This window comes from Scyliorhinus canicula, chromosome 3 (genome assembly GCF_902713615.1).
Source record: "Scyliorhinus canicula chromosome 3, sScyCan1.1, whole genome shotgun sequence".
NCBI lineage: Eukaryota > Metazoa > Chordata > Chondrichthyes > Carcharhiniformes > Scyliorhinidae > Scyliorhinus > Scyliorhinus canicula.
Genome location: NC_052148.1, coordinates 197,795,003 through 197,811,139, shown reverse-complemented (window position 1 = coordinate 197,811,139; position 16,137 = coordinate 197,795,003). Strand labels below are relative to the sequence as shown.

At 51.1% G+C, this 16,137-nt stretch overlaps 1 protein-coding gene across 1 annotated transcript in view; it reads left to right on the top strand.

Moving 5' to 3' along the window:
• Positions 1-16,137, top strand: part of LOC119963211 — a 680,876-nt gene that overhangs the window by 387,633 nt on the left and 277,106 nt on the right. Inside the window, exon 13 of the mRNA XM_038791968.1 lies at positions 2,030-2,103. Within this exon, the coding sequence (XP_038647896.1) occupies positions 2,030-2,103 (74 nt within the window). The remainder of the gene's footprint in view (positions 1-2,029; positions 2,104-16,137) is intronic.

The window sequence follows — 16,137 nt, the reverse complement described above, 5'->3', positions numbered from 1 at the left end:
CAGTAAACCAAGTGGTAAGGTGAACGTCGATTTATTTATGGTCAGGAAAAGTCTGCACAGGGCAGTGAACTATTTAACAGAGTACAGTTCTGTTGGGACAACCAACATGCCGGTCCAGGTCTGGTCCGGCCTTAATAGAGTTCTTATGAGCCCCAAGTGGACAGGCCTCCGCCCACGAATGGGGAAGCTCATCTTCCACAAGTCCCGCTGGGAGATCAATCAGGGTAACCCCGTGGACCTTGTGTGGGTCAATACACTTGCAATTAGACATTTTTTTCAATTGTTTTAAATTAAGTAGGCTTTTTGAGTGTTTTCTTAAATTGACCCCTCATGGACATTTCTTTTTTAGTCTCACCTTCCTTTGCTTAGTCATCGGAGATGTTTTTAACATGACTGATTTTACATTGGCCTTTTTAATTTCCCTTACACAAATTATATTCTGAAGAACATGGGGCTGGATTCTTCGCTCCCCGATGCCGGAATCGCGTTCGGCGAGGGGGCGGAGAATCCCTGATGCCAGCAGTATCGGGGACGGTGCCGCTTTCGCGATGCTCCACCCCCCCTGAAAAGCGTCGTACTCCAGGAGTACTGCCCCGCGATGCTCCGTCCCCGACTGGCCGAGTTCCCGACGGCGTGGAACTCTCATGGTCTCACCCGTCGTGACCTTAGCGTGGCGGCTGCGGTCTCAGTCCGGCGCCGCCACAGTCGGGGGAGGGCTGATCCGCGGGCAGGGGGGGGCTTCATTCGGGGCTGGGGGCACTGTGGGCAGGCGGTCCGAGGCGCGCGCGGCCAAATGGGGGCACTACTTTTGTACGGGTCTGCGGGCTGAGTTCGCCATGAAGCACGGCGCAGCCGCTGCAGGCCACCGCCATGCGCTGCCACGGACCTGGAAATGCTCTGGGCCGTAACGGCAGCTGGAGCTGCCTCCCTGCTAGCCCCCAGCAAAACGGTGACTCGGTGGCCATTTTGCGCCAGTTTGAACAGCTGCAAAATGTTTCTGATGTGTGAGACGTGCCTGTGAAGGATGCAATGTTACGGGCTGTGTGAATATCGGTGCATACAACCCATGTAATTATGAGAGTCAGCAATTGTCAAGGCATTAGATGACACTGCAAAGAGCGAGAGAGAGAGCCAGACGCTGACAAACCAGTGACCCATTGGCACGCATCCATTGACACTTGGGACAGGGAGGCTGTGTGACTAGGGGTATTACGGTACCTAGAAGTTTGAGCTGCCATTGGAGCAGAGGAGTCGCTGCCCATTGGCCCAGGTATGTCATGTGCCTCTCAGCCAATTGGCTGAGAGGTAGGTTGCTCGGCCTACGAGGCGGGGTATAAGAACCCGTGGTCCCCGGCAGTCTGCCATTCTTCTGTACGTCTGCTGCCGGGTACACTTATTGTGTATTAAAGCCTATCGTTCGGACTTTATCTACGTTTCGTGTCCATTGATTGTGCATCAGAGGCCAAGAAGCTAACTACATGCACGCTTAATGTCTTTTGAGGTTGTGATGCTGCTGCGGGTGCTGCATCTGAGCTGTGTGTTTTTTTATTTCAGATCATTACATTTCTTGCAGCTTGGAAACCGTGTTCCGGGGCCAGGGTTTCTCCTAGGTGAATTCCTCCTACACATACCATATCAGAGACCTCTGTGACCTCCTTCCCGCATGTGGGTAGAGACATCTCTCTTCCTCCCTACCTTCTCCAACTGGATTTCTAGTTCTGCAGTGGAAAACCTGGAAACCCACTCTGTACGTTCCAGCTAGTGTACTCCACAACGTTTGTGCAACTTGCTGAGTGCAGGTTACAAATCTGGATCCAGGAAAATTGTACCCAATGAACACTTGACTGCCAAACCCGAGGTTGTTGTTTGCAGCCCTTGCAGTCATGTTTAAATCAATTGGCCCAAAAATTCAGTATTCAATCAAAACCTTTTCAAAAGGGTTTCTCATAAGCACAACACACACTTACCGTCTATTTTCACACTTTGGGAAAAATGACTCCCAAACCCTCATTTTGCTAATTATTTTCAGGAAACAACAGCGGAAGACATTCCTGAAAAAAAGATGTGGGAAAATGCTCCATTGGAAAGTCCAGAATGTCTGAGGTAATTTCATTTATGTGACCTTGAAGCACCGCATTAAGTGGCAACTTGGTTATTTAGTTCACAGAACACCATAAATTAATATAGTTGGTATTTACAGGTATCTGTTGAATGAATAGTATTATTTTGTTGTTTTCTGTTGTGGATACTTTCCAAGGGCCTGAATTCTTTGGTGTCTCAACTCCAACTGCCCGCCGCTAATTTATGCTCCAATAAGCTTTGATTGGCTGCTGGTCGGACCTCCGCCCCGACTCGGAAGGACGTCCCACCTTCGGGAGCTCTCATCGGGGTCTTGGAGGAGAGGATGCAAAGGAGGTAAGTCTGGAGGCTGCCAGACCTTAAAGTGGGTTTGCCCAATGTCAGGGGGCTTCTGATGGATGCACCTCCTTCCATCCTCAACTCCCACCTGTGATGTAACTTAGTTGTATTTCAGGCTTCCCCCCACAGAGTTTCAATTTTCCCAAAATTTGAGGCTGGGTGGGAAACGACCCTTAAGTGGCCACTAAGGGCCTCAATTGCAGCAAGGGTGGGCCTCCATGCGAGGCCTTGCCCACCCCAGCGTAACATCGATGTGGGGTCGGGCTGGGTGGGAACCCAGAGGGAATCCCGTCCCTTCAATTTCATGCTCCCCACCCACCTAAAAACTTGCCAGTAAAGAGTGTGAAAATCTGGCCATGGCGTCTGATACTTAATATACTTTGACATCTATTAAACTTTTAATTGATACTTAGCTTAAGAGTGCAGCATAATAATTATGAATTATTATTTAACATGGCGACAGTGAATTGTGATGTATCCCTTAGTCAGGGTGGTGTATAACCTAGAGAGGAGCAGAATGCTTCTCTTGTCCTCCTTTTTGGTAGAAGCTATAGGTTGAGAAGGGGTAGTCAAAGGAGGCTCGGCGAATTGCTCCAGTGCATCATGTAGTTAGTGCCATGGTGTGCCAGCAGTGGAGGGAGTAAATGTTTAAGTTGGTGAATGGTGTGCCAACCAAGCAGGCTGCTTTGTCATGGAGGATGGTGATGAGCTTCTCAAGGTGTTTTCAAGCTACATTCATCCAGACAAGTTGGGAACTCTTTAATCACACCAAAATGTTAGCATCAGTAGTAATGCCCAGAAAAATACCATTTAAAATGTTAAAATCAGTGAAACCAAGGTGCAAAAGTGAACGAAAAGGAGACAGTAACCATCACCTAGAAGAGTGGACAAAAAGAGGAGTGGGAGGCAGTGACTACCACCTAGAAGCGTGGTCAAAAAGGGGACGGGGAGACAGTAACCACCACCTCGGAGTGCTGTCCAATCCAGTCTGTGGCTTCAGGCCGGAGCAACCGCATTCTGAGAGAAATCAGAGTGTGAAATCATGGGAAAACAGATAAGTAATTGTTTGGTGAATATTTTGCTTTTTTATCTTCAAAACTCCTATAATTTATTACTAATTGTAAGCTTTTATCAATTGTAGTAAGGTATACTAACAGTGGCGAAGGTTATTGGGAGCAGTGGTGTTTTATTAATTATGAATTGATATAGATAAATAAATAAATTAACCCATGATAAAGGTGATGGGCAGGTGATGTGTTGTGACTGCAGAATGTGGGAAGCCCTGGACACCAGATGATCCGAGGGAAAAATATCTGCAGTCTGCGGCTTGAAGAGCTTCAGCTCAGAGTCATTGGCATTGCAATGTATCAGGGGAAAGTTACCTGGACACTTTGTGCCAGGAGACAGTCACGCCCCTTAGGATAGGTTCTTCTTATTTGATCAATTTGTTGATGGCACAAATATAGGTGGGAAAGTAATTTGTGAAGAGGACAGAAGGAGGCAAGAGGACGTAAGGAGGGAAGGAACATGGCTATTGGCAAATGGGGTATAATGTGGGAAAATGTGAACTTGTCCACTTGGGCAGAAAGAATAGAAAAGCAGTGTGTTATTCATATGGGGAGAGACTAAAATTCTGAGGTACAGATGAATCTGGGTGTCCTGGTAAACAAATCTCAAAAAAGTAAGTATGCAGGCACAGCAAAGGATTAGAGAGGCAAATAGAATGTTGCTGTTTGTTGCAAGCGGAATGGAGTATAAAATAGGAATAAAAGCAAATTACTGCGGATATTGGAATCTGAAATAAAAACAGAAAACACTGCGCCTCGCACCCCGTAGAGAAGGACGATTCCCGCTCCCAGTGGTTGTGAAGGTCACTGCAGCCATAAACGTCAATGCCACCGGGTCATTCCAGGGCTCCAGTGGGGATCTGTGTGACATTTCCCAAACGTCAGCCCATAGGTGCACCTATGAGGTAACGGATACTCTTTTTCCCTGGGCATCAGACTATATCACCTTCGACCTGGACCAGGGACACCAAGATACCCAGCTGCAGGATTTGCTGGCATTGCCAGGATGCCCTAGGTCCAGAGGGCCATCGATGGCACGCCTGCTGCCCTGCATGCACCGGGGCATCAGGGAGTGCCCTATATTATCAGGAAGGTGTTCCATTCCCTGAATGTTCAGATTGTGTGTAACCACCACCTCAGGATCATGCACGATTGTGTATGCTACCCTGGGAGCGTGCATGACAGCTACATCCTGGAGCATTCTGAGATCCCCGGTGTCTTCGAGGATCATCCTAGGATGATGGGTTAACTCGCAAGGTACAAGGTATACCCTCTGAGGTCATGGCTGATGACGCCAGTGCGGAGGCTTAAGGCCTAGCCAGAGACCCAATACAATGAGGCCCACACTGCCACCTGTGCTGTCATTGAATGGTGCATCGGGCTGCTGAAAATGCGGTTCTGATGCCTGCATCGCTGAAGCAGGGCTGTACAGCACAGCTCCTGGAGAGTCTCCCACTCTGCTGTGCCCTCCACAGTCAGGCACAGTAGCGCAGTGACATTCTGGAGGTGGAGGAGGATGGGTATGTGGCTTGGTCGAAGAAGGAAGAGGTAGACCAGGAGGAGCTGGAGGATGAGCCCGAGGTGGAGCTGGAGGATGGAGAACAGGCAGCGGGGAAGACCAGGGAGGCCCTCATCTCCAGATTCTCCTAAGACAAGGCTGTGCCCGTTAGCTCAATAACTCCCCTTCCTCCCTCCGCCCAATTACACCTCCCCCTCCCCGACCACCCTGTACCCCCCTGCAGGAGTCACATCAATCCAGGCTAACGGGCTGTGTTGGCACTGTCAGCGATGACCTGTACAAGACAGGAGAGTGATGACCACTCGCTGTGAGGAAAGCTCTTCTCCTCAGCCTCTGCTTAAGTCTGCCTCCTGTCTTTCTGCTGAGTGCGCTCACACCCATCCCCATGACGGAGTCTGCATCGGGGGCTTTTGATCTTGGACCTCTTTGAGTGGGGCGGGGAGCTTGCAGGCAGGTCTGATGTGTCAGAGGCTTCACATGTATCAGGTGTGAAATCTTTCAATGGTGAACATTTTAATTTGACAGATTTCCATTCCTCCTCACCGTCACCAGTGTCCACTCAGTGCTCCTCAATCTTCCTGATCATCCGTCATTTAGAGCTATGTCTGGGTGTGTTCCTAGGATGCACATGAGAGATAGAGGCAGCTTTCTGTTTTCCCTGCCCTGTGGCCTTTGGTGCCCATGGTGGATGTCCTCCTGAGGGCCTGGGTCTGGAGTACCCCCGCTGACTGACTGGTGTGACAGGCGTTTCCATGCCTCCCTGGTCTGCCAGTTGTCTTTGAGCTGCACCCATGTCAGGAGGGAAGGATTCAGAGAACTGGAGGACACTAGTCTTCTTGGTGGACGATCCTGGGCTGGGTCCAGCTCTTCCTCCTCCCTGAGGGTGCCCGTCGGGTGCTGGGTGACTCCATGGTTCGGTGAGGCAGCTGGAGTGAGCTCCGGAAGCCTCTGAGTCATCTGGCACTGCCAGTCCTGGAGGCTCCTCATTGCCAAGACAATGGGACATGATGTTGAGGCCCTCCACCATGGTTGTCACAGAACTGGGCCATACTTGGGCTCCACCATTCAAGGAGCGGATGTCATGATCTAGGTTTACCAATGCAGTTGCTACCCCAGCAGTGTCGGCATGAATGCCACGCATTACTGGCACTATCTTCTGCACCTGAAGGCTTTGGGACTCCTCCAATCGGCCTTGCAGTTGTTGACACCCCTCCTGAATCTCAGGGCTGTGTCCTATCATCTGCATCAGCTCTGGGATTTGTTCAGAGGCTCGAGATCCGGCTGGGACCTACCTCAGTGCTGGGATCCAGAAGACTTCCGACTGCTATCTCCCTTGTTTGTTCTTGCCTCCACCTGATGGGGTGCTCATCAGATAGTGCCCTCGAAGCCTGTCCACTCAAGTCACCACCAAGATGTATGTCTCTGCGCTGGTGCAAAATGGAGGTGATAACTGTGACACATTGCTGGTGTTCTCTTCGGAGCTGTCCTCTGAGGTGGTCTCGTGTGTGGCAGGTGAGGGCAGTGCTCCGGCTGACCTGGCCTCATCAGATGGAGATCCTGCAAGTCATGTGGTCAGTGAAAGGAAAAGGTTGATGAAGGCCGGGCAGTGGATGTGGTGTATATGGATTTCAGTAAGGCATTTGACAAGGTTCCGCATGCTAGGCTCATTCAGGAAGTCAGGGGGCATGGGATACAGGGAGACTTGGCTGTCCGCATACAGAATTGGCAGGCCGAAAGACGACAGTGAGTGGTAGTGGATGGAAAGTATTCCGCATTGAGGTCGGTGACCTCTGCTCTTTGTGGTTTTTATAAATGACTTGGATGAGGAAGTGGAAGGGTGGGTTAGTAAGTTTGCCGATGACACAAAGGTTGGTGGAGTTGTAGATAGTGTTGAGGACTGTTGCAGGTTACAACAGGACATTGACAGGATGCAGAGGTGGGCTGAGAAGTGGCAGATGGAGATCAACCTAGATTAATGTGAACTGATGCATTTTGGAAGGTCGAATTTGAATGCTGAATACAGGGTTAAAGGCAGGGGGCGGGATTCTCTGATCCTGAAGCTAAATGTTGATGCCTTTGTCAATGCTGTCGTGTTTCTAGACAGCGTCAACATGGCCTCAGGAGTAGCGATTCTGACGCTGCTCCAGCTACCGATCCCTGGCATCAAATGGGCACCGCGGGTCTACGCATGCGCAGTGGGACTGCTGCGAATGCCGCACATGCGCATTGGCTCCGTTCTCCCCGCCGGCCCTGACACAACATGGTGTAAGACTACAGGGGCTGGAGCGGAACAAAAGAGGCCCCCAACCCGAGAGGCCGGCCCGCCGATCGGCAGGCCCCGTCATGGGCCAGTGCACAGCGGAGGCCCCACACCCCCAGGTCGGACCACCACTACCCCCCCCCCCCCCCCAAACAAACACACACACACCAGACCGCCCCCCAAATGCATCCACACCGAGGTCCCGCCAGGTAAGAGCAGGTGTGAATGGCACCAGCGGGACTCGGCTTATTTTGTGTGGCCGCTCGGCCCATCCCTGGCGGAGAATCGCTGGGGGGGGCGCCTGTAGAGCGGCCCCTGAATGGCGCCGCGGCGACCATGCCGGTGCCAACGGCGCCGATTCTCCGCTCTCCGGAGAATTGGCAGACCGGCGCCGGGGTGGCATGGCGCGATTCGCGCCCTTCCGTGCGATTCTCCTGCCCGGTCCCGGGGTGAGAGAATCCCACCCAGGATTCTTGGAAGTGTGGAGGAACAGAGGGTATTATGGGCCAGGGTTTAGAGAACTCCAAAGTATATCATGGAGTTCACCTGACCCACAACTTTAAATAGATTTGGTTATGGGAGCACAAGGGCCCACTTTACAGGTGTGATGCAACAGAGATCTAAAGTTGTTTAAACTTTAGTGTTCCACTGTTCTATGTTCTATGTTACTTTTGTCTCACATCAACAGCCCACTTGATACTGGTCACCTGGCTGAAGGGACAGTGGATCCTCACTTCTCTGGCACAGGCCAACCTCGCTGTCAGTCACTGCTCTCCCCTCGGGCAACCCCGCAATCCCCAGTGCCCTTTCCTCATAGGGGTGAGGATTCGAATCTCGAGGATTTCTCCCCCCAGCTTGGCCCTTTCCCATTTATCATGGGCTATCTTCTCCTGCAGGGATAGGAAGGGGACATTGTGAGCTGCATGCTTGATGGGTCAGGGAGATCATTAGCAAGTGGACATTAGGAGGGAGCGGGGTGTCAGCCAGTGAGTTGTTGATTGTGGGGAAGGGGGTTCGGGAAATTGAGAGGTTGCAGGCGTCATTATGCCATGAGTGGATTGGGTGGGGGGGGGGGGGGGGGGGGGGGGGGGTCACTGATGCCATGAGTGAGGTGGTAACTTACCCTTGCAGCTTGTTGGAGATCGATCGTTGTCTTCCGACATTGGACAGCAGTGGTCCTCCTGGTCATGCTGCCCGCACTCACTGCCAGGCAGGCGGCATTGCTGATCCTGCTGCTGGTTCTCCAACGCACCTCTCATCGACGGCATCATGAAGCCTGGTCAGGCTGGCATTCCCAAAATGAGGAGCAGGTCTCCACATTGCAATCCTTGTGTCTTAATTGGGAGTGATTGATGAGGGAGTGTTTAAAAGCAGCTCACAATGGCACATCTCGGGGTCAGTGTGTGTGACAGAGAGGCACAACATAGCGTGTGCGTCTACCAAGTCAACAGGGGACCTCCAGCCCCAGGCCCTCCAGAGGACACCCGCCAGGGGCATCAGAGGCCGCAGGACACCTAGACATAGCGGTAAAGCACAGAGAGCCAAGCACATTGAGGATCACTGAGAGGACACGGGGAGGGGTGACAGTGGCTCCAATCAGTAGTTATGGAGAGTTCATGGAATTTACAGTGCAGAAGGAGGCCATTCAGCCCATCGAGCCTGCACCAGCCCTTGGAAAGAGCACCCTACTTAAGCCCACATCTCCACCCTATCCCCGTAGACCCCACCTAACCTTGGTAGCACAGTGGTTAGCACTGTTGCTTCACAGTTCCAAGGTCGCCGGTTCGATTCCTGACTTGGGTCACTGTCTGTGTGGAGTCTGCACATTCTTCCTGTGTCTCCTCCGTGGGTTTCCTCCGGGTGCTCTGGTTTCCTTCCTCCCACAGTCCAAATATGTGCACTTTAGGTGGATTGGCCATGCTAAATTGCCCTTAGTGGGGTCACTATTATACTCATACACCATTAAAACACATTACACCCAAGACATGCAAAGCCTCCATCACGTTCCGCACTGCGGGCTGATCTGCACCCCCCCCCCCCCCCCCCCCCCCCCCCCCCCCCCAGTTGCCCCAGGCTCTCTGCTCCTAGAACAACCCCCCCCCCCCCCCCTCGCCAGCCAAGGCATACCATGTGCAGGTGATGGCTGAGGGCAGGCACCCAGCAGACAGACAGAAGTTAGACTATGGCATAGATTGAGGAGCACCAGAGCTCAGCTCACAGCAGGTTATCATCACCCTCTTGCCTTGTATATTGACCCGTTGACAGTGCCGTCACAGGTCTTTCACCCTGGAGAGATGTAACACAGACCCTAGGAGAGTGGAACAGGGTGATGGGGCTGGGTGGGGGTAGTGGGGGGCACAGTTGTGGGGGGGAGGGGTGTAGTGGGTGGGATGGGGAGAAGGGGTGATTTGACAGACAAAGCCTCGTCCTGTGAAAAGTAGGCGAGGATGAGGGCTTCCCTGATCCTCCGGGCATGCCGCACCCTAGCCTCCGCCGCCTGCCCTTCACCCTCTGCCTGGCCCCACTGGCCTTACCTGGGTACGTCCTCCAGCCCTTTCTGATTATGCTTGTCCTCCTGCTGCTCCTGTGCCAGGTTGTAGAAGGCACAACAGGCCACCACAAAGCGGGTGACCCTCCGGGGTGACGACCCTCAAAAATGCCAGGAATCACCGACTGCCCCAGAATGTAGCTGTCATGCAAACTTCTTGGGAACCAGACGTGCATGGTCTTGAGGTGGTGATCGCATACAAGCCTTATGTTGAGTAAGTGGAAGCACTTCCTGATAATGGAGAGTGCTTCAGGACCATCTGATGCGCACAAACCAACATGCGTGCCATCTATTGCCCCCTGGACCTGGGGCATCCTGGCAATAGTGGAGAATCCTGTTGCCCGGACATCTTGTTGGGCTTGGTCCAGGTCAATGTTTATGCAGTCAGCTGCCCGGGCAAACAGGGCATCCATGACTTCACAGATGCACTTGTGGGCTGTTGGTTGGAAAATGCCACACAAGTCCCCGCTCGAGCCCTGCATTGGAGCCACTGCCTTTGGAACTATCCTGTGGCAGAAGATGCGGGGCATCCCTCTTGCTGCCTTTTGCCACTATTTTGCCAACCCTTCAACTCCCTGTCCATCTTTGGGTTGGAGGGGTAGGGGTAGAGGGAGGTGGGTAACGAATTCCTTCCCTTTACTTCTAATAGTCCTGGCATTGAGATTAAAGTATTTTGTGGATTTATTCACTTGCTGCTTCTGAGTCCCCTCAATTATATGAGTCCCAATTGTTTTACTGGTTGCTTCCTTAATGCTCCGTGTCAGACTCTGAGCTCCGAAGCCTTCAAATAAATTGTACTTGAATAGTTTACCATTATTTGAAAATGTCCCAAGTATTGTTTGCAAAGATAAGTCTTTTCTTTCTGCGGAATTCCTTCACCCAGTCATTGAGACAAAGTATCCTTTTATTCCTCTCCTAAAACCTGAAGACGATTAGAAGATCAAAGACAACTACCCTGGCACCAATGCTCCTAAATTCATCAATCAAGCTGCATTACATTTCTTATACGTAAACAGATTTATTGTTAATGATATCCTTATTGCCAATAATAAGTCAGTGATAGTTCCCTAGTGTCACTTTCATTCAGCTCTCATGCACGATGCGCAAGCTACAGATAGTATAACCATGGCCCACATGCAGCGGCCGACTCCCTTCTACTCACCTCAACCCTCCCCTTCCACGATGAAGGGACACACCTGACTTACTATGTCACTTAATCTGACGCAGGATATCATGTATGGCACTGCAGGTACCTTAGAGGATAGTAGAGGGCCAGGATCTGCACACGGTGAGTCACGGGGCATGAGTAAGGTGCACCCATGCCACGGAAGGTGGATAATTCATAGACAATTTGACCGGTGGGTGAAGTCGCGGACTAGTTTTGCTTTAAGGGTTCCAGATGAGGACTTTGACAGAGCAGCATATAGGAAGACACTGACCATGACGTACACCGAGTTGCTTGGTGCATTGGTAGGCTGGCCAGACAGCTTGCAGTCAGTGGCTAGGAGCATGGCGGTGTCCAGCTCTACTGCAGTGAAAGCTCAGACTGAGGTAACAAGATCCATCCTTGTTGCCTTGCAGAGTGAGACTGCTGCCACCTAGGCTGCAAATGCCCACACTCTAAACGGGTTAAAGGCTCCCACAGCAGTCCAGTAATCTGTGCTCCAGATTATTAGGGCCTGGTGAATTGGCAGTGGCTCCATCGTGTTCTCTCAGGGTGATGGTATTCGTGCTTCCGTCATTGCCTTGATTTTCTCCAAACAGAGAAAGCTAGCCATGTCCGATAGCCAGGTCTCCAACTTTGGGGGCTTTGAGTCCCTCCAATCTAATAGTATCCGAAACCGGGTTACCAGGGAGGCAAAGGCCAGAACGTCTGCCTCTTTCTCCTCCTGGATTCCCGGATCCTGCGACACGCCGAAAATCGGCACTTCTGGACTCAATGCCACACTTGTTTTTAACACCTTGGACATGACGTCAGCAAACCCCTGCCAAAATCCCCGCAGCTTTGGATGTGCCCAGAACATGTGGACATGGTTCGCCGGTCCTCCCGTACATTTTGCACACCTGTCCTCCACTCCAAAGAATCTGTTCATCCGGGCCACTGTCATGTGAGCCCGATGAACGACCTTGAATTGTATCAGGCTGAGCCTGGCACATGTTGTGGACGCGTTGACTCTACTCAACGCGTCCGCCCATAGACCATCCTCTATCACTCCTTCCAGCTACTCCTCCCACTTGCGCTTCAGCTCCTCTGTCTACGTCTCCTCTGAACCCATCAGTTCCTTGTAAATGTCACAGACGCTCCTTTCTCCTACCCATCCTCTGGAAATTACCCTGTCCTGAATCCCCCTCAGCAGTAGGAGCGGGAAGGTTGACACCCGTTTACGAAGGAAGTCCCGCACCTGCAGGTACCTGAATTTGTTTCCCCTCGCCAACCCAAACTTCTCCTCCAGCGCTGTCATACTCGGAAAGCTCCTTTTGAGAAACATATCCCCCATTCTCTCAATCCCTGCTCTCCGCCATATCTGAAACCCCCCATCCATATGCACTATGCACGGTAGCATAGTGGTTAGCATAAATGCTTCACAACTCCAGGGTCCCAGGTTCGGTTCCCGGCTGGGTCACTGTCTGTGCGGAGTCTGCACGTCCTCCCCGTGTGTGCGTGGGTTTCCTCCGGGTGCTCCGGTTTCCTCCCACAGTCCAAAGATGTGCGGGTTAGGTGGATTGGCCATGCTAAATTGCCCTAAAAAGTAAGGTTAAGGTGGGGGGGGGGGTTTGTTGGGTTACGGGTATAGGGTGGATACATGGGTTTGAGTAGGGTGATCATTGCTCGGCACAACATCGAGGGCCGAAGGGCCTGTTCTGTGCTGTACTGTTCTATGTTCTATATTTCCCGGGGCAAACTGGTGATTATTACAGATTGGGGTCCAGACCGATGCTCCCTCTGCTCCCACATGTCTCCTCCATTGCCCCCAGACTCTCAGGGCCGCCACCACCACGGGGCTGGTGAAGTACCATGCCGGCGGGTACGGCAGAGGTGCAGTTACCAACACCCACAGACTGGTATCCTTGCATGAAGCCGCCTCCACACTTTCCCATGCCGATCCCTCCCCCACCACCCACTTCCTGATCATGGCTATATTTGCCGCCCAGTAATAGTTACTAAAATTTGTCAGCGCCAGCCCGCCCTTTTCCCGACTCTGCTCAAGCATTAACTTCCTTACACGCGGGGTCTTGCCCGCCCAAACGAAGCCAGTGATCACTTTGTTGACCCATTTAAAAAAGGACCTTGGAATAAAGATGGGGCGACATTGAAATACAAACAGGAATCTCGGGAGGACTGTCACCTTCACCGTCTGCCCCCTCCCGGCCAGTGGCAATGGCCACCTCCGAAAATCGTCCTTCATTTGGTCCACTAGTCGGGCCAGATTCAATTATTGCAGCCGGTCCCATTCCCACGCCACTTGAATGCCAATTGCCAACGGCTCTATACCTAGCGCAAACAACAGTGGGGAGAGCGGGCATCCCTGTCCCGTCCCCCGGTGCAGTCTAAAATAGTCCGGTGTTGTCCTATTCGTCCGTACGCTGGCCACAGGAGCCTGATACATCAACCTGACCCAGTCAATAAAGCCCCCACCCCCACCCCGCCCAAATCCGAACCGTCCCAGCACCTCCCATAGATAATCCCATTCTACACGATCAAAAGTCTTTTCTGCATCCATTGCAATCACTACTTCCAACTCCCTACCTTCCGGGGGCATCATGATCACATTTAACAACCTTCTTATATTGGCCACCAACTGCCTACCCTTAACAAACCCCTTCTGGTCCTCCCCAATAATGTCCGGAACACAATCCTCAATCCTGGAGGACAACATTTTGGACAGCAATTTGGCATCCACATTCAACAGGGCTATCGGCCTGTAGGACCCACACAATTCCGGGTTCTTGTCCCGCTTCAGAATCAGCGAAATCGTGGCCTGTGACATCATCGTGGGCAGCACCCCTCTTTCCCTTGCCTCATTGAACATCCTCATCAACACCGGCCCCAATATCCCAGAGAACGTTTTATAAAACTCCACTGGGTACCCGTCCAGCCCCAGGGCTTTACCTGACTGCATGGCTTTCAGACCCGCCACTATCTTTTCCAACCTGAGCACTTATCAGGGTTAAACTCCATCTGCAACTTTTCAGCCCAGCTCTGCATCCTATCAATGCCTCTTTGCAGCCTACAACCGCGCTCCACATTATCCACTACTCCACCAAATTTACTAACCCAACCTTCAACTCCATCATCCAAGTCATTGATAAAAATCACAAATAGCAGAGGACCCAGCACTGACTGGTGACTGGGCTCCAGGATTAAAATTTAGCATCTACCACCACCCTCTGTCTTCTATGTGATAGCCAGTTACTGATCCAATCGGCCAAATTTCCCTCTACCCCACACCTCCTTACTTTCTGCATGAGCCGACCCTGGGGCGCCATATCAAACGCCTTACTAAAATCCATGTATACAACATCAACTGCTCTACCTTCATCTATGTACTTACTTGATCCTACCCGCCAAGGACTCCTCAAAGAATACAATCAAACTTGTGAGGCAAGACTTATCCCTCACAAATCCGTGCTGACTATCCTGGATTAAGCTGTATCTTTCCAAATGATCATAAATCCTATCCCTCAGGACCCTTTCCAATAATTTACATATGATCGAAGTGAGACTAACCGGCCTATAATTCCCAGGATTATACCTATTCCCTTTTTTGAACAAGGGGACAACATTCGCCTCTCTCCAGTCTTCTGGCACTATTCCTGTAGACCAGGGGTGGGCAAACTACGGCCCGCGGGCCGCATGCGGCCCGACAAAGGTTTTTATGCGGCCCGCCAATGAGGTGCCCGGAATCATAACCGGCATTTTTGAAAAGCCGCTGGGGAAAAGCCGCTGAAGTAAATGCGCTTATTCAATAAGCGCATTTACTTCAGCGGCTTTTCCCCGGCGGCTTTTCAAAAATGCCGGTTATGATTCCGGGCACCTCATTGGCGGGCCGCATAAAAACGCGCGTAGTGGGGTGGATGAGTGGGGCTGTCTCATTGGTCGGTTTAGTTGGGTGTGCGACCAATAGGAGTCCAGGTTACAAACAATAAGCCTTATTATTGTTTGTAACCTGGACTCCTATTGGTCGCACACCCAACTAAACCGACCAATAAGGCAGCCCCACTCATCCACCCCACTACGCGTGTTTTTATCGTTGACTCGGCTAGGCTGTGCTTCTATCAGTGTTAAGGATCAGCACAAGCAACTTGACACCTGATTTCAACAAACTGGTAAATGACTGCAGTCAGATGCATCATTCTCATTGACATTGTTCTGTTACTTACTGAGTTACTTTGTTTTTCAAATAAATGTGCTTTTTTTTTCTTTAAAGACCTTTTATTTTGGCTATTTAAAATATTAATTATTTTACTTAATATACTATGCGGCCCTTTAAAATTGTGAATTTCTGAATGTGGCCCTTGCACGGAAAAGTTTGCCCACCCCTGCTGTAGATAGTTAGGACACAAAGATCAAAGCCAAAGGCTCTGCAATCTCATCCTTCGCCTCCCAAAGAATCCTAGGATATATCCCATCAGGCCCAGGGGACTTATCTATCCTCAGGCTTCTCAAAATGTCTAATATCTCTCTTCGGAATATCTACCTCCTCCAGCCTACCAGCCTGTATTGCACTATCCTCCTCAAATTCATGACCCCTCGCCTTTGTGAACACTGAAGAAAAGTATTCATTTAGGGCCTCTCCTATATCTTCAGACTCCATGCACACGTTCCCACTACTGTTCTTGACTGGCCCTACCTTCACCTTGGTCATTCTTTTATTCCTCACATAAGTGTAAAAAGCCTTGGGGTTTTCCTTGATCCTACCCGCCAAGGACTTCTCATGCCCCCTCCTAGCTCTCCTAAACCCTTTCTTGAGCTCCTTCCTAGCTATCTTGTATCCCTCAAGTGCCCTAACTGAACCTTGTTTTCTCATTCTTACGTAAGCCTCCTTCTTCCTCTTGACAAGACATTCAACCTCTTTTGTAAACCATGGTTCCCTCACTCAACCATTTTCTCCCTGCCTGACAGGGATATACATATCAAGGACATGCACTATTTGCTCCTTGAACAAGCTCCACATCTCAATTGTGCCTATCCCTGACAGTTCCTGTTTCCATCTTGTGCTCCCCAATTCTTGCCTTATCGCATCGTAATTACCCTTCCCCCAGTTATAAACCTTGCCCTGCTGTATGTTCCTATCCCTCTCCATTACTGTAGTGAAAGTCACCG